This window comes from Lepus europaeus, chromosome 9, assembly GCF_033115175.1.
Source record: "Lepus europaeus isolate LE1 chromosome 9, mLepTim1.pri, whole genome shotgun sequence".
Taxonomy (NCBI): domain Eukaryota; kingdom Metazoa; phylum Chordata; class Mammalia; order Lagomorpha; family Leporidae; genus Lepus; species Lepus europaeus.
In genome coordinates, this window is record NC_084835.1 from 2,160,234 (window position 1) to 2,184,740 (window position 24,507).

The 24,507-nt window shown below is 55.1% G+C and overlaps 1 protein-coding gene across 1 annotated transcript in view; it reads left to right on the plus strand.

Moving 5' to 3' along the window:
- Positions 1 to 24,507, plus strand: part of LOC133766705 (contactin-4) — a 268,926-nt gene that overhangs the window by 226,394 nt on the left and 18,025 nt on the right. The window contains exon 11 of the mRNA XM_062200335.1: positions 21,351 to 21,526. Within this exon, the coding sequence (XP_062056319.1) occupies positions 21,351 to 21,526 (176 nt within the window). The remainder of the gene's footprint in view (positions 1 to 21,350; positions 21,527 to 24,507) is intronic.

A 24,507-nucleotide genomic window follows, 5' to 3' on the forward strand; every position in this document is an offset into this window, starting at 1 on the left:
TCCTGATTCCGCGGCTGAGGTCGGCGATGTGAGCAGCTGGGGATCACGACTGATCTCTGATGACTTGTGCTTCATCAGGTAGCAGGTCCGATTTCCCCTGTATCCGATTGACCTTCTCGGTGAGATCGCCCTCCCTTCTGTAATGCCAGAGTGTTGCTGTTGATTTCTCTACAATGTAGCAGTGGGTTCGTTTCTGAGAAGAGCAGCGTGGTGGGGGCAAGAGGCGCGGAGTCAACACACAGACCCCGGGAGTCCGGTGAGAGCAGGCTTGAGGCGAGCAGCCTGCAGACTCGTTTATTACAGTTGGTACAACAGCTTATATAGCCAAGACCAGCCAATCTGGTCAAGGGCGGTCTATACCCCAACCAATCACAGCCTGTTGCCAGGCAGTTTCAAATCCATCCAATCACAGCCTGTCGCCAGGCAGTTTCAAATCCATCCAATCACAGCCTGTCGCCAGGCAGTTTCCAGAGCCATCCAATCACAGCCTGTCGCCAGGCAGTTTCAAATCCATCCAATCACAGCCTGTTGCCAGGCAGTTTCCAGAGCCATCCAATCACAGCCTGTCGCCAGGCAGTTTCAAAGCCATTCCTGACTAACTGACGCTCGCTTGCCAGTGGCCACCTTGGCATGGCCTTCTCATTCCACTACATTTCCCCCTTTTCGTTTATTTTTGAGCAACGGGAGGCATGATTCTTGGCCATACCATTGTTGACCCCGTTTTCATGTGGTCTCCGTACGCAGCTGTGCCTGTCTTAGGTTGTCCCCCAGGGGATCTTACCCGTCATTGACTAACCAGCGCTCAAATCGAGAGACCACAGGATTACTTGCTCAGATAGGGGTAGGAATGAGGAATAACGGTTATCAGGAATGGCATGACCGCACACAGGCTGTGGGCCATTGGAGTGGCTGATCAGAGCTAGTGGGGTACACAATGGTAACAGATGTGGCTTTGGGCAGTTTCTTAGGGTAGGATGATAGGGCAGGTGCGTCTGCTAACAAGGCGGAGTCTCGGTCTTGTTCAGCTGGTTCTGGTTGGCTGTCAGTTGCAGGCTTGATGTTTCTGGCTGGTACCCAAATGGGCTGTTCCGCATTCTCTGGAAAGACACAAGCATATCCTCGACCTTTGGTTAATAGAAGCCTTTTTACAGGCGTTGGAATCCAGGGCCTGAATTTTGCGTACACTTCGACATTAGCAGCAAACATGCTGATGGCATGGGATCTAGCAGCTGCCCTGAGAGATTGGGGTGCCCGAGGACTGCCACAAATGTGGGGATCCCTACTGGGTGCAGATGGGATGACATTGCATGAGTTATTGTCTAGAGGTCCTCTTAGTTCATCCCACAGGTACGTGGGGGGTGGCTGACTAGGCGTTGCTACCTTGTTCGCTACCTTGTTTTTTTCACTGTCGGAGTTCTCTCTCCCTAAGTCAGCAACCGTTGTCTGTGAGACAGGGACCTGGAGTATCAGGCTCCTATCACTCACAGATTCACCATCTTTGATAATCTGCACAGGATTCTGAGAGGGGGGTATCTTTCCCATGTCTGAGCGCTTAAGAGCGGCACGGTACGCCAACTCTAGCCAGAGGAAAGACACGTATAGCACTGCTACCGTAACAAAGCAAATTCCTAGCACCTCAGCTGTGGATGGCATTTTGCAGGAGGTTTCCCTATGCTAGACAAACAGACAGTGGTGTATCAGATCGTACATATGTCTTGTGCTTAGTGGGGGACTTCCTTGATTCGTTAGGTCAAGGCCGTATGCCCACACGGTGTCTCCGGAGCGTCACCTCTCTCGAGTGAGGGAAGATGACTTGGTTCCGAATTCTGGGATGATCAGTCCCTTATGTGAATTCGCCGGGCGAACCGAAAGTAAAAGGAGGAGCCAAGAAGCGACGTACGCTTCCGGGCGGTGTGTGCTAACCTGGGGTCACTTAGACCGAGGACAAGGACAAGGAAAGGGGCGTAGGAGGGGGTTCTGTGCTCACCCTCACAGAACCGAACAGCACACAAAACACCGAGGGGCCTGCTTGCCGAAATCCAGGGGGGACCTCGCCGAGTCCGACACACTGTCTCTTTCTCAGTCACGTTGGCGCGCCAGATGTTGCCGTTGATTTCTCCACAATGTTGCAGTGGGTTCATTTCTGAGAGGAGCAGCGTGGTGGGGGCAAGAGGCGCGGAGTCAACACACAGACCCCGGGAGTCGGTGAAAGCAGGCTTGAGGCGAGCAGCAGGCAGACTCGTTTATTACAGTTGGTACAACAGCTTATATAGCCAAGACCAGCCAATCTGGTCAAGGGGCGGTCTATACCCCAACCAATCACAGCCTGTTGCCAGGCAGTTTCCAGAGCCATCCAATCACAGCCTGTCGCCAGGCAGTTTCAAAGCCATTCCTGACTAACTGACGCTCGCTTGCCAGTGGCCACCTTGGCATGGCCTTCTCATTCCACTACACCAGAGGATCTGTCTGTGCCCGGGAAGATGGATATCAGCTCATTCTAATCAATAGCCTACAAGAGGTGTCACCTGGCTGTGGCGCGGTTATCTATAGCCCCTGACCCAGCAGGTCCGGCTGTTCATCAGATAGCCTGATTGCATCTGCAGCGCCCAGGATAGGAAGCGCCCGGTGTTTTTAAACAGTGTGCAGACCGGCTCACTGGCTTAGTAAAGTGCACACTTTTGTGTTCTGGGTGACACCTGTTAAAAAGAGAGGGTGGAAGACCCCTGTCTCCGCCTCCATGACATGTACGTTGGCGTGGGAGCCTAGGGGAGTAGGGCAAACAGTGGATTCCAGCGAGTCAGGGGTGGTGCTGGCTGGAGAGGGTGGCCGAGGACAGCAAGGCTGTGCCGGGACAGCGAGGGTGGGCGGCTGCATCCCCAGCCTCTCTCGTGACTTAAGCATCCTTGCGATGTGGGGCGATCGTGGGCTGCTGCTGGAGTCCCCGACAGATGCCCCCGGAACGTGTGCCAACCACTGCCGCTCTCCTGGCTGCGTGGGGAGCAAGCGCTCCCGCCGATGAGCTAAGGGCTTCAAACACTGGGGGATTTGTCCTCAGGACGGACGACCTGACACCGCACGCGGGCGCTTGGCGGGCTGCACAGGGCCCCCTTTGCATCGTCACTTTCAGGACAATGCTAACGGCTCCTGCCAGACCCCGGTCTTCGGACACCGTGAGTGCGGCAGGAAAGTGCCCCTCTCCCCAGGCTAAGGGAGCCTGCCAGGCTGCCTTCCACCTGTCACAGATCCTCCAGGAGAGCAAAGCAGGCAGAATTTGGTGAGTAAAACCAGCAAGCCACAGACACAGAGAGCAGGAGGAAGCTTACGTGGAGGCCCGTTAACCGTGACGGCGAGCACTCGGGTGTGGGTGCTGGAGGGTCCTCGGCCTGGCTCTGCAGCCTCCCTCCACACCTGCCTCTGCTCATCTTCACCAAGCTCCATGCTGTGCCTCTGAGAAGTGGGAACGGCGCCCACCCTTCCACATTGCCGTGCCACCAAGGGAGGCATCGTCGGGCGTCGTCAGCGCTGGTAGCCACGACCTCTGCCACCTGGGGGTCTTCTCCCTTCTGAGACCCTGGAGTTCCAGGGTCTGCACCTAGGAGCACCCACAGGTCCTGGTTAAAACGTCCCCTCTGCAGCTGGCTAATGCCCCCAGAGCCTGTTTTCTCATCCCTGAAGTGGGGGTGTCAGTGTCTCCGTGACAGTGTTTTTTCTCAATGTGAAAATTTCCACACAGGAAGTTTCATGGAATCGAATGGTTTGGAGGCAGGCATTGTGGTGCAGCAAGTTAACCCACCACCTGCAGTGCCGCCATCCCATATGGGCGCCAGTTCAAATCCCGGCTGCTCCACTTCCCACCCAGCTCCCTGCTGTGGCCTGGGAAAGCAGTGGAAGATGGCTCAAATGCTTGGGGCCTGCCACCCACATGGGAGAGCTGGGAAAAACTCCTGGCTCCTGGCTTCAGACCAGCCCAGCTCTGGCTATTGCAGCCATTTGGGGAGTGAACCAGCAGGTGGAAGACCCCTCTCTCTGTCTCTCCCACTCCCTCTCTGTAAACTCTGTCTTTTGGAGAAATAAGTAAATCTTTAAAAGAAATAGTATCGTTTAGCCAGGTCAGGCGAAGTGAATTAGGAAGTCCAGAAATAGAAGGCAGTAGAAAATGATCTTACACAGCCGGTGAGGTGTGGGCGGCTCAGTGGGAAGGCACCAGAACACGGGGCCATGGAAGCCCTTGAACACCAAGCCGCCAACAACAGTGGATACAGCCGAAGAGCAACGGTGGGCGCTGGTGAGGATGACCGTTAACCAGAACAGGCCCAGAGACCGGAACTTAATGAACAGATCTGATGACTGGTTTACTCTCTTGATGTCGCTGTGCCTTTTAAACAGAACCGTGACATGCAGCGTTTTTAAACACGGTTGTGTCTTAATGCAGGGCAGCACTCGGCCAGCCATTTCTCGGGCCTTTTCCGTCCTGCAGTAGACTTACTTTGCCCATCAACTACTCGAGTAATCCATCAGGAGAGCCGTGGCAATCAGCGTGGCCGACCATCAGCGAGCTCGTCCAGTTACTCCCCGGTTATTCATCTTCCAGCTCGGGGTCAGCGTGTCCTGTCTTCAGCATTTTTCACAGTGTCTGATGATGTCCAGAGAGTTAACAGAGGCCCCGGGATGTGGACACGGCAAGCGTGATGATCCCTTGACTCCATGCTGGTCCAGGGAGCGTCTTCAAACTCGGCGCGCTGCCCCGCAGCGCGGCAGAAAGCACGGGAGCCGTTCCCCTGCGAGTTCCTACACGGCTCTGGCAGAGGGGCTGTGCACAGCGATCGTTTCCTGGTGATACGGTCACAGCAGCAAATTGCTTGGAGCATCTGTTACCGGGTTTCCTGGCTGTCAGTTTCATTTCTCTTTAGCTCCCTTGTCAACTCGGTAGATTGTGTCGTTACTTGGAGGCCCACAGCATTTCTTGGGAGGTTTGTCTGGACCCTTTTCCTTAGCTAAGCTTTCTCGTCCCCTTCCCCAGTTTCTGCATGTTTGTGGGAAATTGTGTTCCCTTGAGAGTTCTTATATTTAAAACCTGTGGACCCCGGCACAAATAGGATCTGTCATGATAGCGTAAGTGAGAATGGTGACGGTGATGATGGTGATGATGGTGACGGTGACAATGGTGATGGTGACAGTGACAATGGTGACGGTGACAATGGTGATGGTGACGATGGTGACAGTGACGATGTTGACGGTGACGATGGTGATGGTGACAGTGACGATGGTGATGATGGTGACGGTGACAATGGTGATGGTGACCGTGATGATGGTGACAGAGATGATGGTGATGGTGACGATGGTGACGGTGACAGTGACGATGGTGATGATGGTGACGGTGACAGTGGTGATGGTGACGGTGACGATGGTGATGGTGACAATGGTGATGGTGACAGTGATGATGGTGGTGATGACAATGACAGCTGAATTGTATCAAGTGCTGAAATGTTCATGGCGTTACACGCAGCCATTAGACTGCTGCAGGGAACAAAGTGGCCAACTTCTTTCCCATAGGCCGTCAGCTAGGAAGTGGTAGAACTGAAATTCACATCCTAACTTTTCTGACTTGAGGGCTCGGTCTGTGGGAGCCGCTCGCTCTCTCCAGAGTCGGATGGTCGTTTCCAGTGTGGACCTCTGGGGTGTGGCCTCTGTCTTTGCACCTGAGAGAGCTTCTTTTCCCTAGGTTTCTGTCATCAGTACAGCATCAGCTGGGGTCCTTGGCAGGGTGCCGGCATTCACTCGAGCCCAGCATGAGGGCCACGCCCTGGGTCATCAGGGATGTTTGGTTGGATGCTTCTCGGGTGACACGCTCTGGTCTCCCAGCTGGGTGTCATTCACCCACTGAGCCTTCAGAGCCCGAGTGACACCAGCGTATGGGGTCCTGAGCAGACCAGGGACTTCTCTGAAGCCGACACAGACAGTGCTGGGAAAAATTAAAATTCAGGAATCCTGGCTCCGTTGTCCACAGGTCTAACCTTCAAACCGTCTCTCGTGCAATTTTCCGTATACAGCACCTTGAAATGGATGCTTTCGACCTGGAGGTGTTTTAGATCCACTTGTGTTTGCTTCCTCTTGATCAGAGGCTTCACCGACGGGGCTGAGCTGGGGGTGATGGGGGCGGGCAGTGATGTCGGAGGGTGCAGGTGCCCGGGGTGCCTCCCACCTCCTCTCCCCGGGCTCAGCTGGGCTGCCCTCCCCTGGGATCCTGACTCCTGCCAGGAGATCTGGCTCCATCACCTCACACCACATTCTGTCAGAGTAAAAAGAGAATCAGGCAAAACCCATTTATGCCTCAGCCTTGGCGGCCACCCAGGTGCCCATTTCACAACAGAGTGAAGAGAGCGGTGGATGCCGACCTCTCGCAGTGGCCCGGTAGCTTACAGGGCATTGGGTCACCGTCCTGTGGCAGATACCTGCTTTGTCCTCCAGTGAGGTCGTGGCCTTGCAGAAGATGTAATAGAGCACCAGGTGCGCAGTCTGGTCAGTGCTGACTGCCGATTCCCGAACTGTAGACCTGCAGAGGCTGCCCGCTGCTGACCACACGTCCTGCAGGCATGTACCACGTGTCAGCCACTCCACTGCGCGTGGAGTCGATGCCAAACGAGAAAGACCCGTCCTGTGCCCTCACGGACTCAGGTGAGCCCCACGTGCCGCCCGTGCTGGGTGGAGGACGTGTGTGAGATGGCGGCGAGGCCGGCAAGGCCATGGGCGCGTTCGCGCTCGTGGTGCCGTGACTTTTGGCCAGGAAGCTGCTGTCCGCTTTTTCCTCTGCCTGCCGATGACCCACAGGTAACCACAGAGGCTCAGGTCAGCACATCCCTGGATGCCGCTGCGCTGTCTCACCGTGTGGGTGAGAGCGCTGAAGGTGCACACCCTAGCAGCCTGCTTTACACACACATCAGAGAAAAAGGGCTGACGGCTTTCTCAGAGTCGTAAAGGAAGGTAGCCTCTCTGGCATGGAGGGCAAGGCCGTGTCTGTGGCTGTCGTGGCCACCCCGCAGCTCTGTGTGGGCTGCACTTCCTCGCTCTGAGTCGCGCCCCCTCCCCTGGCCTGTGCTTCTTGGCTCTGGCTTTGCTGCCTTTCGGGCCAGGTCCCCAGCTTCTCCTCCTGGGCAGTTTTCCGGGGACCTGCCCTGCTCTCAGACCACACCTTCATGTAGTCCTCTGACTACAGCCAGGGCGCTGTTGGAGCACAAAGTGTCTGGATGCAGCGGCCAGCTTGAAGCACCTGGCAGTGGAACGTGAACTCCTGCGTTTGGGCATTCGCACTTGAACCAGGAATGACTTTCACTGCCCAGCCGACTGCTGCCTTGGAACTGCATCTTACTCCAGTGAGCGCGCTCCTCAGACCGTCTCCGCCTCCTTCCCAGGCAAGTCACCGCACAGATCCTAATGGGAACGGTTGCATCGCACGCGGGGTAGCTGGGTGCCTCTTGATGGTTTATGAAATGTGATCAAATCCATTACCCGTTTTGAATTTCCTAGTCACCTCGGGGTGCCAAATCCCATAACCTCCAAATCACAGATAAGAAAGTTGCAGCTCAGACGCGTCGGATGGCTTCTTGGTGGAAACGATTTTAGCAAAACCTGCGCCACTCAGAGAAGGTCTCTCACTCCCTGGGAAGTCGCTTCCAGCTGCTGCCTCTGAGACCAGCTCTGGACCTGGCCGATTCCCAGAGGCCTGAGTGTCCGGCTCATTTCCTGCAGTGCCCTGGCCAGCACTGGGTCCTGTGTGAGTGGCGGTGCCCTGTGGAACTGTGCAAAGTGCCAGGTTCTGGTACGGTGGCCACGCGCAGGGAAATGAGGCAAATCCCGCCGTTCTGCCTGTGAGTGTCTGCTCGATCCTGCCGCGGTAGACAAAGCTTCCTGCAGTGCAGCCCAGAGAGGCACCCTGGAGGCGTGGTGTGAGTGACAAAGATGGCGTGTGCACGTTTGCGACACGCCAGGCTCTGCCTCTCTCTCCCCTGCCCATGCTGAGCTGTTAGGGTCTCGGGGGTCATCTAGAAGGCGACGCATACCCTGGAAGGTCTGAAAAGATGTATTGAGAGGGGAGCATCGAAATGCACACACACACGTGTGCAGGTGTATGTGCACACACATGTGCAGGTGTGCGCACACGTGTGCTGGTGTATGTGTGTGCACACACATGTGCAGGTGTATGTGCGCACACGTGTGCTGGTGTATGCCCGCAGAAACATGTGCAGGTGTATGCGCACACACATGCACATACATGTGCATGCCCAGGCAGTCTTGCGATTAACCTAAATCTAGCCAGAAAGCCCTTTCTCTTTTTGCTCTGAGCAAATCTCTCCAAAACGCCCTGGCAGGCTTTAGTACGGGTGACAGCGCTGTGTGGGCTGTGGTCACCCTGGAGTCAATATTCCCTTATCACCACGGCAGAGCCCAGCTGTGACCGTGGAAGACAGGGCAAGTCCATCTGGCGAACGTGAGACTTCGCTGTGACCCATCTTCCCCCTTGATCTTCAGACACCATGCGGTGGCAGCAGCAAGGTGCAGTTACCTGCCCGTGGCTGCGCTTGCCAAGGGGCAGCTGGCCAGCCCAGGGCTCTCTGGTTGAGCCTTCTAGGCGCAGAGCTGGCGTGTTGTACCACAGACACTGCCTTCTCACTTGAAGGAGAAGAGAGCTGTGTATTTACTTGAAAGGCACGGGGACAGAGGGAGAGACAGAGATCTCCCACCCGTTGGTTCATTCCCCCAAACACAGGCAACACCAGAGCTGCTGGGTCAGGCCCAAGTCAGGAGCGTGGACTCCATCCGGGTTTCCCACATGGGCAGCAGGAGCCCAAGAACTGCCTCCCAGGTGGGTATCGGGGAGCTGGATGGGAAGTGGAGCGGACCCCTCGCAGGCTCCAGATGTGGGGTGAGTTTCCCCCCATGCAGGATTCATCCCCCATCTGCTCTGTAAGCCCCAGTGGGGTGCTGCCCCCAGGGAAGGGGGGTCCTGGTTCTGGGGGTGGCGGAGCCCGCCGCTGTCCGCCTGCGTCTTCCTTGCTGTGTTTCTCTGTTTCCACCTCTTGTCTGTGTCCCAGCTCCGCCCACCGTCCTCTTCACAGACTGGATCTGAGTTCTAAATGATTTGATGTCTTTGGGTTTTTATACCCCGGTGCCTAACTTTCTGAAAACATGGGAAGTTGCAGACTCCCTCTGAAAATAAACTGAATTAAGTTGCTTTATGCTCCTCTGACCCTCAATTGATTTCTTTTTCCTTTTCGGGTCAGCAACTCTCAGAAAGAAACGTTTCCCCGTGCCTGTGTGGCGCGCTGGACTGAATGTGCAGTGACCCCGAGGCTCCCGGAGCCCCCGGCGGTGAGCTCTCCCCTGCTGAAGCCTTGTTGCTCGGCATGAAGAGCAGTGGCAAAACCGCAGCTCTCCAGTGTCTCCTCCTCCTTCCTTCAGATCCCCACAAAGCGTCCCTGACCACACCCTGAGCCAACCACGAAGGGGAAGCTGGGCTCCTGCAGGCCCCGGCAACCCCCTCTACCCAGCAGGTGCACAGCGTGGCACTCACCGTGGTAGGGCTCTGAGCAGGGCCCGTTCAGAGATAAACCCCCAGGCCGGCCGGGCAGCAGTGGACCGGATGGCCAGGCAGAGGGTGGTGGGTTTTGTTCTACAGAAAGCTTTGTGAATCAATCAATCCTGCCTACATCACACAAAGGAAGACAGCTCGGAGCACCCACCCAGAGACGACGCCCTGATGGGGGCTGCACCCGCCCCCCAGCAGCCTCCTTTCGAAACTGTAGGCGAGCAGAGGCACCTTGCGTGACGGTGGGCGAATCATGGCCTCTCTCCCGCGACAGAGCCCTCAACCCAGGGGGTGTGGAGTGGGAAGTTGCCTGCAGGCCCAGGCGGAGCAGACGGGAGGGTGTGGTCTGCTCTTTGGCTGAGACGTCAGCGCCCTCTGCTGTCCGGCGCGGCCTGCAGTGCCGGGAGCGCTTGCGGCTGCCCAGGAAGGAGTGGACGCATCGCCTTTCCCATTCGCTGTCCTGGCCTCGTGTGCACGTCCTTTCATCGCAGACAGGAAAATACTCGCTCTCTCGTATCAGCAGCTGCAGGCCCACGGCAGTCAGGTGCAGGGCACTGTTCCCGCCCTCAGCAGAGGCTCCTGGTGCCACGCGCCTGCCTGCCTGCCTGCCAGGGGTTTGCTTTGTTTCGCTGACACTAATGGGATTTCTTGGGAACCCTTGTGCCCAGTGACTCACAAGGCAGAGCTGGTCATCTGCAGGAGCTGCGAGGCACAGCCTATAATCCCTCCTCAAACAGAAAACAACTCCAATTATTACTGGAGAAAAATGGTTCTCCACGGGTGGAAGAAATGTGTGCTCACACTGAGGATTCCGTTTTATCTTCCATCACGGTGAGACGCGTGCCAGGAGCGGAGCTTTGTTAGAGCCTGGCTAGACGCAGTTGATTTAACTTGTCAGTGACAACAGACTCTTCCAATAGTTGTTTTTTAAAAATCACAAACCAGGCTGCAGAAAGAGAACGAGAGAGCAGCTTGCGCACCCCTGCACCCCTGTGGTTACCCACTGCTTCCCCCGGCCTTCTCCTTCCCCCCAGGGCTGACACACCTGCAGACAACCCTTCGCATGTGGAAAGACGTCCCCGCTGCGAACCCTGCTGCTGAACACGCCCCACGTTCAGAACCAGGAGGTTTCCTCCCCTTGGGGCAGGCGAAAAATGGGAGCAGATTGGCTGTGAGCAATATTTTTCAGACAAATTACAACTCGCTCTTAAAAAAAAAAAGATCTGATAGAGACTTGGAGGGCGTCGTTAGCACAGGTCTCCTAACTGAGCAGGTACTTCATGCTGTCTGAGTGGAGCAGGCAAAGCTAAGCGCTGGGGTTGTCTAGGGCGGCCAGCATTCCCGGGACCCAAACCCGGCCACCCTCTGCTGGCGTGGGTGGCACAGTTTCCATCTGTGGCCGTCACGCTTAGCCACAGCTCTGCTGTGTGTGTCCCAGCGCTGGACAGCGGATCGGTGAGCGTGGTGCTCGGGGCGACGTGTCAGCGGCTCTGCAGAGGGCCCTGCTCTGTCCCTGGGGTCAGCCTTCGCCTGGCGCTTCCTTCCCACGCCATTTGTCAAGCAGCACAGGTTGATCAGAGAACAGGGGCTTGGTCCCGGGGGCCAGGGCTGCCTGCACACATCGATTAAAATCCTTGGCTCCTGGCAGTGCCCCGCGCCACTGCTGCCTTCTCCCCGGCCTGAAAGGGCAGATTGACTTGTCGGCAGCCAAGAGAGGATCATTTTGCTTTTCTCTGCTGGTTTTTGCTGGCTTCCCAGCAAAGCCACATTTTAATTTGCTTTCCAAAAAAAAAAGGGGGGGGGGCAGGAAAGATCAACAAGGATGCTGTTGAGAAAAATAGCGCATGTTTGTTTTAAACTTTTAAAAATTGTCAGTTCACAGGCATAGCTACTCAATGGAAAACAAACCTTAGTAGTAAATAAGCATGTCTAAAAGAATTGAGGATTTTGAAAAGAGCAGTAACTGTAACCAAAATGGGTAGTTGGAGACAAACCAGATGTGTAGAAGCCGGGTGTCGGCCCGTGATGCTCCGACCGCATGTGTTTGCGTGAGGATTCTGTGCAGGCGGTGAGAAGCTTAATCTGTGTGAAGTCGTGACGATGCTTTGGCACGGACGCCTGTGCGAGGCAGAGTCTGGCTCCCTGACAGCAACAGCGACCACAGCCTGCACCCGGTCCTGAAGCATTTAAAGGGGACTTGTCTGTGGCCACCCAGGGACAGAGGGGCAAGCCCTGTCCCGCAGAGGTGGGGAGTCCTATCCGCAGGTGTCCCGGATTCATGGGAACATGAGTTTATTTTGGTGGCAAACCTTTGGAAACCCATGCATGGTTTCTTCATGATGCGCATTCTCCATGAGCCGTTTACAGACTCCTCATATTCATGGATTTCTCAGTGTTGTGCACAAAAGTAAACTTACCTTTTACTTCCATTTCCCACGCACTTTTTGAAGTACCCTGATATTTGGCTTCGCTATGGGCTTGAGAGCCCAGATCCCTCGCAGCCGCTGACTCGTGAAGACTCAAACGCTCGGACCGAATGAGCTTCCAACCAGAGTTACAGTGGCCACGAGGGCGTCCACTGCCGTACGAGAGCGGCAGACACAGCAGGAGGAGGTCCCCTGCTGACGGGTGGCAGCAGGGGAGAGCTCTGGACGACAGAGGGTGCACAGGTTCTGGGGGGCCTCACCCACCCGGGGTCTCATTCCCTGACAGAGCATTTGGCTTCCGAAAAGTAGCTCACAGGGAAAAGCAGAACGGGAAATGATGTACCTTGTCGTAGCCACTGCCTTTTGATGCAGAACCTGATGGCCGACGGGGAGCGACAGTTAGAAAATTCATGGTTTTTCTCTGTTTAAGGATAGATTATTCTCCGAAAGCGAATAGGATGCTAGGTGACGTCCTGCTCCTCCCAGTGTTTGACTGCGGTGGCTCGGGTTTGATTCCTGGTGTGCGGTGCTCCCGGGAAAGCCGTGCCTGCCTTCACTCGCCTTGTGGGTAGCTCGGAGCTTTGGTGTCTCGGCGGCGTGCACCCTGGAGCTGGGGTGCGGTGACCAGGACTGGTTGTTGTATGTGAGTGTTCTGGGGCCGGAAGGCAGTCAGCAGGCGTTCCTTCTGCCCAGTGGCCGGCCTTCCTGTGTCCCTGCCCTGCCCACCACTGAGGGGTCACTCCGGACAGTGAGGTGGCTGAGAGCTGTGATCCACGGCCCAGAAGGGGGTGGTTAGGGGTGGGGACAGAGGGGGCGGGCAGAGGAGACAGCTGGTGAGGTTGGGGGGTTGGTTGTACTAACGGAAAGTGATTAAGCACTTGGGTGAATGTTTCCAGGATACGCTGTAGAAGCGGCCACATCAGTGTGTCACACACCTGTGTGCATATCCCCTTGCCAGCTCTGTCAGCCCCCGGCAACTACGGGCACACTTGGTTTCTTAAAACCAAGGATTCAGAAAATCAGCCACTGAACAGAACCATCGGCTGGCTCCCTCCCCAGGTGGCTCCAGCAACAGGGGCTGGGCCAGGCAGAAGCCAGGAGCCAGGAACTCTAGCCAGGTCTCCCAGAGGGGTGACAGCCACCCAGGTACTTGGACCGTCTCCCACTGCTTCTCCCAGGCACACTGGCAGGGAGCTGGAAAGGAAGTGGAACTGCTGGGGCTCACAACAGCGCCCATATAGGACACTGGCATTGTGGGCAGTGGCTTAGCCTGCTGAGCCACAGTGGCTGGCCCCTCCATGAACTTTTTGAGGTACCCATGCCTATGTATACTTATGTGTGTGCACATGTGTGTTTGTGCATGTATGTCCACGTGTGTCACACGAGAGCAAGGAAATAAGCCAATACGGTAAAGCATTAAGTACTGAGTTCATGCTTTTCTGGCAACTTTCCTGAGAGTTTGAGATTATTCTAAAACAGTTTTTCAAAAGCAAAAAACAAAAAGGACAAAAATGTGGCCTTAGAAGCCAGACATCATGAACACGGATGCATGGCGGGGCGTGCACGGAAGCCCCACACGCATTCCCAGGGACCCCCTCCTGTGTGTTTTGTGTTCAGCACGCATCAGGGTCCCCAGGAAACACACAGGGGCTTCCTGACCCGCGGCACCTGCAGTCTGGGGCCCCGTGCTCCCCACTCACCAGCACAGCCATCCACGCGTCTGCAGGAGCTGATCTGCCGCCAGCAGGCAGAGTGGCTCAGCTCTGAGAAGCTGAACTACCAATGCCCATGAACTCCGCGGAAGGAAAGGCCCACTCCAGGGGTCAGGCTGGTGCTCTCCAGGCAGACACGGCCTGCTTCCTCCCTGGCTTCTCCCTGGGTCTCCCGGCCTCCCCAGCGGAGGGCGCCCACCTGCCCTTGCAGAGCAGACTGAGGTCCCCCAGAGGCAGCTGTTGCCCTGTTGCAAAGCACAAACCCTTGGCGAGTTTCCCCTTACAGAGCCGACAGGTGCCTGTTTGTCTTTGATTCCTTGCCTTCTGCTTTGAGGCAGCACACAGTAAGCTTGCTTCACCTTCTGCGTATGAACCCCTCAGTCATGTGAGAACCACCACGGTGTCTCTGGTGTCTCCTCTCACACTACGCACTTCCAGTTGTCCGCAGCAGCTGCATATTCATGAGATCCTCTGTGAACCCAAGTGTGCTAATCTGTCCGTGAGTCCCAGTGGTGTTCTGGTAAACTGTCTAGTGCACAAGGCAACTGGGTTTTACGTCTCTAAACTGGAGCACTGTGCTGTCAGTGCAACCCAAGACTGCGTCTGCTGTCTGGGGTGGTGGCACAGACCCTGTGCACACTGCAGTGCTCGGGTGCTGGCCGTGTGAACTGCCAGTGCCCCACCGCCCACGACCCAGACAGCGGAGTTGAGGGCAGGTTCCTGCCTTTATCCCTATCTCACTGAGTCCTAGCTGGAAAAGGCTGGTGCCGCGTGAACCTGGGAGTCTTGCTGCTCGTCTGATGTCCAGGACATTCCTTTAAGAGGCACACTTCATGCAGGATTGGGAAAGACCCTTTACCTGGCACTGATTTCATTTTTTCTGGATTTTTACTGCCTCCAGGATTATTGTCATCATTTATCAACAGGCTGTGGCGGGCCATGTGACCACCATTAAAAACACTCTGTGTCCAGTCTCCTCTGTGCCAGTTGAAGGGAGCTGGTCGACAGCTCTCGGACTAGCTCTGGGCCTTTGAAGGATCCCATTTCTTGAGTTCTCTCTATAAAAAATTAACTTTTTTAAAAAAGGAGATATTAGAAGGCACCATGAAAAACCATTGCAGTCAAGACATTTGCTGACGAGGGGTTGAGCAAAGATCTCTAAAACACACATGCTCCAACTTTCCTGATAGCAGCACGTGGGTAGCGTGGCAGAGTGAATGAAATGTAATGAAACCAGGAACTGGAATGGAGTGGTTGGCATGGTGCAGGGAAGGTACCCACAGAACAGGATTCTCACCATAGGGACCCCAAAGCACCTGTTACTACAGAAAGCCTGAGCACAAGTAAGCGGTGTAACTAACGCCCCTGATTGTTGATATGGTTGTTAAAGAAGTGTTCAGTAATGACCACGTCCTCGTGGGGGTGATGATCTGTAGAACAAAGCACTTCTGTCATCCGTACATTCCAGGAACACCACAGAAAGGAAAAGACGGCGTTGCATTGTGGGGTAGCAGGTGCCCACATCCCATCTGGCTGTCGGGTCATGTCTGGCTGCTCCACTTCTGATCCAGCTCCCTGCTGATGGCTTGGGAGAAGCAGTGGAGGATGACCTAGGTGCTTGGGCTCCTGCTGCTGTGTGGGAGACCAAGAGGAGGCTCCTGCCTCCTGGCTTCTGACTTCAGCCTGGCCCAGCCCTGGCAGTTGCAGTCATCTGGGGGATGAATCAGTGAATGGAAGATTCATATTCTCTCTCTCTCTCTCTCTCTCTCTCTCTCTCTCTCTCTCTCTCTCTCTCTCTTCTCTCTCTCTTCTCTTCTCTTCTCTTCTCTTCTCTTCTCTTCTCTTCTCTTCTCTTCTCTCTTCTCTCTCTCTCTCTCTCTGCAACTCTGACCTTCAAACAAATAAATAGATCTTTAAAAAGAAAAAGTAAAACAAAGTCTTTAAACTCTAGGAAGGTTAAACACTGAGTATTTTTTTCAATTTTTATTAAAGTTATACAATTTCATGTATTTCACTTAAACAGATTTAGAAACATAGTAGATCCCCCTGCCCACACTTCAACCCTTCCTCCCCCCCTCAGACTCCCATTCTTATTTTACAGTAATCTATTCTCAGTGTACTTAATGATCATATAGTTAACCCTGCTCTAAGTAACGGAGTTCAGCAAATAGTATAAAGAGAAATAAAACAAAACGCTGTTCCTCAGTGGAGGAGACAAGGGCTATAAACAATGATCTGTTCTCACAGTGTCTACTCTAATACGTTACATTTCAGGTACTCCGTTAGTTACATCAGAGCAGGGAACACACATGGTATCTGTCTTTTGGGGACTGGCTTGTTTCACTAAGTAAAATGTTTCCAGTTGTGACCATCTTGTTGCAGAAACCAGGAGGAAACTGCATGTCAAAACCACAAGAGGGGCCAGTGCCGCGGCTCACTAGGCTAATCCTCCGCCTGCGGCGCCGGCACCCCAGGTTCTAGTCCCAGTTAGGGTAACAGAGTCTGTCCCGGTTGCCCCTCTTCCAGGCCAGCTCTCTGCTGTGGCCCAGGACTGCAGTGGAGGATGGCCCAAGTGCTTGGGCCCTGCACCCGCTTGGGAGATCAGGAGAAGCTCCTGGCCTCGGATCAGCACGGTGCGCCGGCCGCAGCAGCCACTCAGGGGGTGAACCAACAGAAAAAGAAGACCTTTCTCCTTTCTCTCTGTCTCTCTCACTGTCCACGCTTCCTGTCCAAAAAAAAAAAAAAAAAACAAAAACAGAGGTTTCGCCTCACTCTGTCACTCTGGTTAGAATGGCTCCCATACGGAAATCAACAAGCGACCAATGCTGGCAAGAATGTGGGGGAAAAGATGGCCTGATCCGCTGCTGGTGGAAACGTAAACAGTGCAGCCACTGTGCAGACGGTATGGCGGTACCTCTAAAACCTGAATGTAGACCTACCGTGTGATCCATCCATCGCACTCCTGCGAATTTACCCAAGCAGAGGAAATCAGTGTATACAAGAGTTATCTGTAGCCGTATGTTCACGGCAGCACAATTCACAATACCTAAGATATGGAATCAACCCAGATGTCCAGCAACTGTTGATTGGATAAAGAAATTATGGGATATACACCATGGAGCACTACTCAGCTGTAAAAAAACGTATATGATGCCTGCGCTTCAGCATCTGTGGTCGTCAGCTGTACAGGCACCACAGGGAGCAACGCTGAGAGGCGCCTTGGTCCCGGTTAACGTTGCTGCTCAGTTGCATCCAAGTCCAGCCGTCAGCCCCCGTCTCGAGTTCTGAGTGCCTTGGAGAGGCCTGTGCATGCAACGGAGCCAGGTGACTCTTCGGAGGTCCTGCACGCAGGTTCTTCCCGATCGTGACAACCGGAAGTCAGAGGAGGAAGTCGGTCGCTCTGCAGGATGCTGCACATCCGTGTGCACACGTGGATCCACTCTAAGGAAGCGAATCAGCGGACAGCGTCAGAGTTCGGAACTCAGAAAACAGGAGCAGAGGACGATGCGCTCTGAGAACCCGAGCGGCTGCCGCGGCTGTGAGCCCGCCTGGTCCCAGGGAGGCCTCGGGTGTGCCCGGCGTGGTCTGTTTCCCAGTGGGCGTGGCCCTGGACCGCTCCTTGGCTTAGGGTACTCCTCGGGTCCCGAGACCACAGGCAGCTGAGGTTACCAACGACAGAAATCTCCCCCAGATCGAGAGAGGAACGTTTCTTCTTTTAAATGGTTAGGTGTGTAAAGGGACCACGTTTCTTGTATCTCCCATACACAGCTTTAAGAACGTGATGATACTTCCTCCCTCCCCTGTTCCCTCCCTCCCACCCTCTCTCCTTCCTTTTCCTTTTTCCTTTAATGTTTGCAGGGACATACTCTCAGGGGACTTTATAGTCACGAGGTTAACCCTCCACCAGATAAAGAATTCAGCAAATAAGGAGAAAAACCACTGTTCTTCAGTTGTGTAGACAAGCGTTAAGTAATAATCAAATCTCAATGTCAATTTCACTTATATACACTGCACTTTTTTCTACTCTACATACTAGTTACCACAAATCAGGGAAGACATTATGTTTGTCTTTCTGGAACTGGCTCATTTCACTGAGCGTAATGATCGCCGGTTACATCCGTTTTTCTGGAAAAGGGAGGATTGCATCCTTTGTGTGCGCCTGAGTGTCATTCCGTGCTGTGTACGGACCACAGTTTCCTTATCCAGTCATCAGCTGATGGGCACCTGCGTTGATTCCATATCTCAGGTATTGTGAGTTGAGCTTCTATAAACATGGGCGTGACACAAACATTTCTTTAGAAAGCAAAGCCAATTAAAAACGTGAGCCTAGGACAGTGTAGCTCAGTGAGTTAAGCTGCCACTTACGATGCCAGCATCCCATATGTGCCGGTTCCTGTCCCAACCGTTCTGCTTCCAGTCCAGCTTCCTGCTGATGTGCCCGGGAGAAGCAGCGAATGATGCTGCAAGTGCCTGGGTCCCCACCACCCACACTAGAGACTTGAATGAAGTTGCTGGCTCCTGGCTTCAGTCCAGTGCTTGCTTGCTGTGTGTGTGTGTGTGTGTCTCCCTCTCCCTCTCCCTCTCCCTCTCCCTCTCCCTCTCCCCCTCTCCCTCTCTCTCAGCCCAGTGCTGGCTTGCTGCCTCTCTCTCTCTCTCTCTCTCCTATCTCTCTCTCCTATCTCTATCTCTATCTCTATCTCTATCTCTGTCATCTCTATCTCTCAGTCACTCTGCCTTTCTAGTAAATAAAGGAAATTGTGAACCTGGCTCTCAGGTGGCTCCAGGCCTGGAGCACACGCCAGTTCCTTGCTGCTTGCCCGGGAGCTGTCAGGAGAGAAGGAGACAATCCCAAGGAGCTGAGCTTGGACATTTGGCTGCACTCCTAAACCTGGGGCCAGAGCCAGTGTCTGAGCTGTGAGCTCCTCACTGCCAGCTGTCTGGCTGAGGCCATCTACCGCCCAGGGCAGGAATCCTCTGAGATCCTTTTGCATTTAAACATCTGTTGACTACACAGAATCAAGCGTGCTCTCAGTGCTGCCTGGTTAGGAATCAGATGACCCACGGAAGGGGCCTAGCAGGCCTTGGGGGCTCCATGTTCATGGATGGTGCTCGCCCGGCTAACAGGCAGCACACGATGGCACACACATGAGTGAATGAACGTGGCAGCGTCACAACACAAAGCTGTTTAAATAGAAATCAGCAGCTTCTTCACCGACTACAAGCCGGGGGGAGGTAGCTTCTGTTTGAGCCTTCACTGTGCAGATGGAGAAAATGTAAATTCAGAAGTGTTGATGGCGGCGTGGTCCGTCAGAGTGGGGCTGTCCCCAGAATTTTGCCTGGAATAGCGTCTGTTCCTGTCTCCTCCCCTCATTTCAGAGATCCGGTCTGTGTCCGTTCCCTGGGGTCCAGAATCCGTGGAGCAGATGCCTCCCGCGTGCTTGGCTCTTGGGGGCACCCTTCCCTCTGCCGCTCGCCGCTCAGGCCGGGGGCCGGGGGCCCCTTTATTCCACAGCCACCAGAGGTCACTGAGAAGCCAGCGGAAGTGCATCCCAACACAAGATTAAAACCTGCCCAGGAGAGCAGCTTCCCATCACGAACAGCCCAAAGTCTGTTCTTTCTGTATTTGGATAAAAGCCTGGAAAACCTGTCTTAAATACTCTCTGCAGAGAGATCTTCAGCGTGGGATGTTGAGAAGTCAGAATCTTCAGTAAGGATGGGTGTATGGCCTGGTGGTCAGGATACCCCCATCCGCTGCTGTGGTGCCTGGTTCAAGTCCCGTCAGCAGCTCCTGGCTCCGGCTTCCTGCTAACGTAGACCGTAGGACACAGCAGGTGATGGCTCAACAGCAGGGTTCCTGTCACCCACGTGGGAGACCCGGTTGGAGTTCCCAGACCCTGGTCCTGGCCATCTGGGGACATCTGGGGAGTGAACCAGTGGATGGGAGATACAGCGCTCTCCCTCTCTGTCTCACACATGCGTGTGCTTTCTCTGTCGGTCACTCTGCCTGTTAAATAATAAAGTGAATTTCTCCTTTTAGAAAGAGAGTCTTCAGTAAATGTTTGAGGTAGTGGATGTCCAGTCACCCTGATGTGGTCACTGCATGTGTGTACATGTGTCTGAACGTTGCACCCCAGAGCTACACACAGTTGTCATGTGCTGATTAAACATAGACGTGAGGGCTGCCGTTGTGGGACGTCAGGTTGAGCTGCTGTTTGCAAGGCTGGCATCCCATACACTAGAGCTGGTCAAGTCCTTGCTACTCTGCTACCGATCCAGCTCCCTGCTCGTGTTCCTGGGAAGGCAGTGGGAGATGGTCCAAGTAATTGGGCCCCTGCCACCCGTGGGATGGACCGTGATGGAGCTGCTGGCTCCTGGCTGCAGTCTGGCCAGCCCTGGCTGTTATGGGCATTTGGGGTGTGAACCAGCAGACAGAAGATCTCTCTCTCTCCTTTCCCTCCTTTCTGTCACTGTGCCTTTCAAATAATAAAGAATAAATGAAAAGTCTCTTAGGAGATAGAACGTCACAATTCCCAGTGGCTCACTGAACATGTGCACCCTCAGCGCCGCGAGTGCGAACAAGGTTCCTGTGCTGTTTGGTTTGTTTTCGTTTGTCCTCCATGGGATTGTTTATTTTTTTTTCGTATGTAGCGATCTCTAGGATGTGAGTGGACTTGGGATTTCTCTGTTTACGTGGCCTTTCCGTGGAATGCAAACCGCTTCTCATCCCTGTGATCTCTGCCACCACGTGTGGACATGCTTTACTGAAGTATTAGGGAGCAGGTGTGTGAAGGGCGGTCGGGATTATAAACGGTCTCCACCAAGCAGGCCCATCCCATCCCCAGCAAAATCTCACCAGTGGTCTTTAGTGTAGAGAAGTGACAGACACCTGTCATGGCCTCTCTGATGCCCATCATGATTCATAATTCAGCACATTTACAATAAAATCTGCCAGGTTGCAAATTTCCAGTTTGAAAATGAGCAGTACTGTACACATAACAGCACATCATGCAGACTACAGGAACGTCTTGACGGATGCAAACATGCTTCTGTTAGTTACGTAGGCAGGGAGGGAAGAGTGTGTGGGTAGCACATTCACAGTGATGCAAAGCAGCGCACCTGCCAGGTTATGAATCAGAAACCGGGCAAAGCTGCACCACAGTGAAAACAGGTGCACCGTGTGGGAGGTCGTGTTGGCTTGGGTTTCGGTTTTTTGGCCCTTCTTTTAATTGTCCTGAATTTTCTAAATTGACTCAAACATGTATCACTTTTTCAAATTAAAAAAACTCCCACCAAACTTCAAATCAGCGTGGATTTCCTGCGTGCCCTCTGCGGGGCTGTGGTTCTCCAGGGAGCCTGGAGGGAGAGCCGCCCGAAGCCAGCCCTTCCGGGGCAACCGTGCAGACTTCACCCCGCACTCTTGGGCCGAGCCCGGTGGCCCACGAGCGCCCCCATACATGCGTCCTTGTCTTCCTAGTGAAGTCCATGTCCCCACCCACATCTGGGCTCCCCAGATGCCCGAGGTGGGGGAGGGGAGGAAGCAAAAGCGCTTCTCCCTGCTCTTGGCATCTGAGCCGTGGTTCCACGCCGGCTCAAGGCTTTGCTGTCGTGTGTTTTGTGTGGCCCCTGCAGATCCGACACGCGTGACGGTGCCCCCGTCCAGCATGGATGTCACTGTGGGAGAGAGCATCGTCCTGCCGTGCCAGGTGACGCACGATCACTCACTGGACATTGTGTTCGCTTGGTCATTTAACGGACACCTGATAGACTTCGACAAGGACGGCGACCACTTTGAGAGAGTCGGAGGGGTAAGTGTTGAGGGGAGGCTGTGCGCAGGAGGCCAGCAGGAAAGGGGATCAGGGCCACTGCTTGGTTAGTTGTTGCTCCTCTGGGCATGGTAGCTGCGGCCCTGCCTAGCGTGGCCCTGTGCTGAGGGCACATTCCTGCCCGTGAATGGGGCAGCCGAGGCCCCCCAGGCCCTGCCCTTCCCCCGCGGCTGCTAATGGGCGATCTCAGCTTCAGATTTCACCTCCAGTCCCACCCCGAGCACCCCAGAGCCTGACTGGGAGCGTGGGCGAGGCATCCTTCCCTTGCACGATTCTCGGGTGCGCGTTGTGTGCCCGGTGGCTCGGGTAAAAGACCATCACCCCAGGCACAGAGCTTGCCTTCTGGATTCTGAAGGGCGGATCAGATTATGGTCTCCACGTAATTTGAATCCAACCAATTGAACTCTCAAAAAATGCCTTAGTTTCTGCAGAAATGTCTGTTAGCATTGAACAGGTTCAGTCTGGAACCAGCTTGTGTCTAGCATGACGGTTACCACCACTGGGGCCGTTCCCCTGGGTGTTCCCAGCAGAACCCGGGCTGCCCTGCTTCCGTGGTGCCCGGCCTCTGGCCCCAGATCACAGAGGCGTGCGGGCGACATCAGGGGTGTGTTTTCCACCCAACGGGAGTCCCAGTCCTGGTCGTGTTTCTTTCTCAGAGTTTGAGTCACAGAGCACTCGAACGACTTGGACGACTCCTGAGTTCTCGTAAGAGTGGTGTCCGCATGGTCCCGTGTCCGACTCGCGGGGGCCGAGTTCGTTTGTCCCAGCCGGGGATGCCCAGGCTCCTTAGGCAGCCTCTCCTGGAACCCCGGCTGAGAGAGGCTGGAGGAAACCCCCTATTAACCCTTCTCTCACATGGCCCAGCTTAGCAGGGCCGGCTAAGAGGGAGACTTAGCTACTACCCCACCAGGCACTGAGTCATAAGTACCTTGAGAATTGGAGGACTGCCTCCCCAGTACCTGTCACAGTGGGAGAGCGGACCACCCATAACGGGTGTAGCACTAAAGGAGGGGACACTGGTTGTGGTAGCCGGGAAATACAAGTGAGGAAAATTCTTCACAAAGCAGAATGTTTACTTTCCCACAAAAACAGATTTCCTGGGAAGGGGAGAGGCTGAAAATATCACCCCCCAGAATGACATGAGCGTCACCCAATCAGAAGAGAGGCCTGGCCGCCCCCAATGGATGCCCTGCCAATCAGGCACACATGGCCCTGATGCCAGATGCGTGCCAGGGTGGGGGCACAGGTGGAGCCAGCCTGATGGAGTCGCGGGCACTGAGGATACCTTTGGCAGAGACCTGTGCCCTCAGCCCTGCCTCGCCTGCCTTGCATGTGGGAGATGCCGATGGCATGTGTGGAACCAGCACCTGCTAATCAGGAATTGGGAAGTGAGGGGCAGCCCCACGGCCTGGGCCACCCGTGGGTAGTGGCCGCCAGCACCGTGAACACCGCAGAGCTGGGTCTTGGCGCACATGCAGGGTGGCAATGCAGTCCTGAAGGCCGGCTCGTGTCGCTGTCTGCTTCCTGGGTCAGCCTGGTGGGTGACCCCGGGCAGACCCGGCCTGTGCAGCCCTCAGGAGGGCTTCTTGCCCTGCTGCCTGCCGTGGTCTGTCAGGGACTCGGCTCACGGCCGGGTCGGGGGACGCCCAAGGAAGGAGCAAGTCCTCGTTCTCCTGCTGTGAGACGCCTCCCTCGGTGCTGACCACGCTCTCTCTCCTGTTTGCGTTTCACTCTAAAAATACAAATCTGGTCAACATTTGCAGACAACCACAGCAAGTTCTAAATCTCAGAATTGTGGACATCTGTTTGTGGGCTGCCAGACCGTGGCCCAGGCCACAGGAGTCTCTTGGATGTTGAGGCCTTGCTGGACACAGGAGGAGCTGAGATAGTGCAGCCGTAGCTGCTGGCCCCAGTGGCTCCCTCCTTGCTGCACACCTGCCCCCGTGAGGCCTGTCCTCAAGTCGCGATGATGATGTGCGTGCACAGCGCCTGATCATTGATCGGGAACCTTCTTAGACGCGAGCATTACCCACGTGAACCTCACAGCAGCGCTGAGAGATAGCTCAGCGAATACCCCCCACTTCCCTGAGCAATGAGGGGTCTTGGTGGGTAAACAGAACCTCAGCGAGAAGCCAGGTGAGTCAGGTGTTCTAACCCAAAGGGCTTTCAGGTTGGAAAAAAAGAAAGGGAGAAGGCACAGCTCTTCTGAATGAGCACCCCTGTCTTTGACACGGCCAGTGGCAGAGTTTAAACTCGCTGTGTGTCTCGGAGGCCTCAGGAGGTTCAGGCGCACACGGTCTCTGATTCCCCCAAGGTCGAATCGGCTAAGGGCAGACAAGAGCGGCAAGCAGCTGCCCACAGCGCGGGTGGGGGCCACAGCTCTCCCTCCCCCCGCCCTGCCGCCTCTGTGCTGTGCACACACACCACAGGCGGTCCCGCGTCTCCCGCTGTGCCTGGTAGAAAGAGACGCAAGAAGGTGCACACGTGATGTACAGGTGCACCCGAGTGCTGAGCGACAGGTCTGCCTGGATGGCGACACAATTCTCCAGAGCTGGGGCCCCAGCTAACGGTGTTGAGATTCAAGTTCTGGCTCTGCCCTCTGCTGGCTGAATGGCTGCAGGCGCTCCCCGGCCTCCTCTCTAAGATGTGAATACTAAGAAAGCTGCTTTGCAGGACCTGTGAGTATTTAGTGAGTTTGTTCAGGAGCATGAAACACGTGGACACTGTCGGTCAACACCGTGAGGCCCGGCCCAGTGTAGCTGTCATGGGGAGCAGCGGCAGCGGCGGGGGGCACCGTCAGCACTGCTCTGTGGTTTGGAGCAGGAAGACCAGGGAGGGCCAGCGCTGCCTGAGTTGCCATCCATAGTGGGTGCAGAAGGAAGAGCGGCTTCCCCAGCCCCGGCCCCGGTGTGGCCTCGAGAGCTGTTCTCGTAGGCTGTGATCCGGGGCCCCAGACGGCAGGG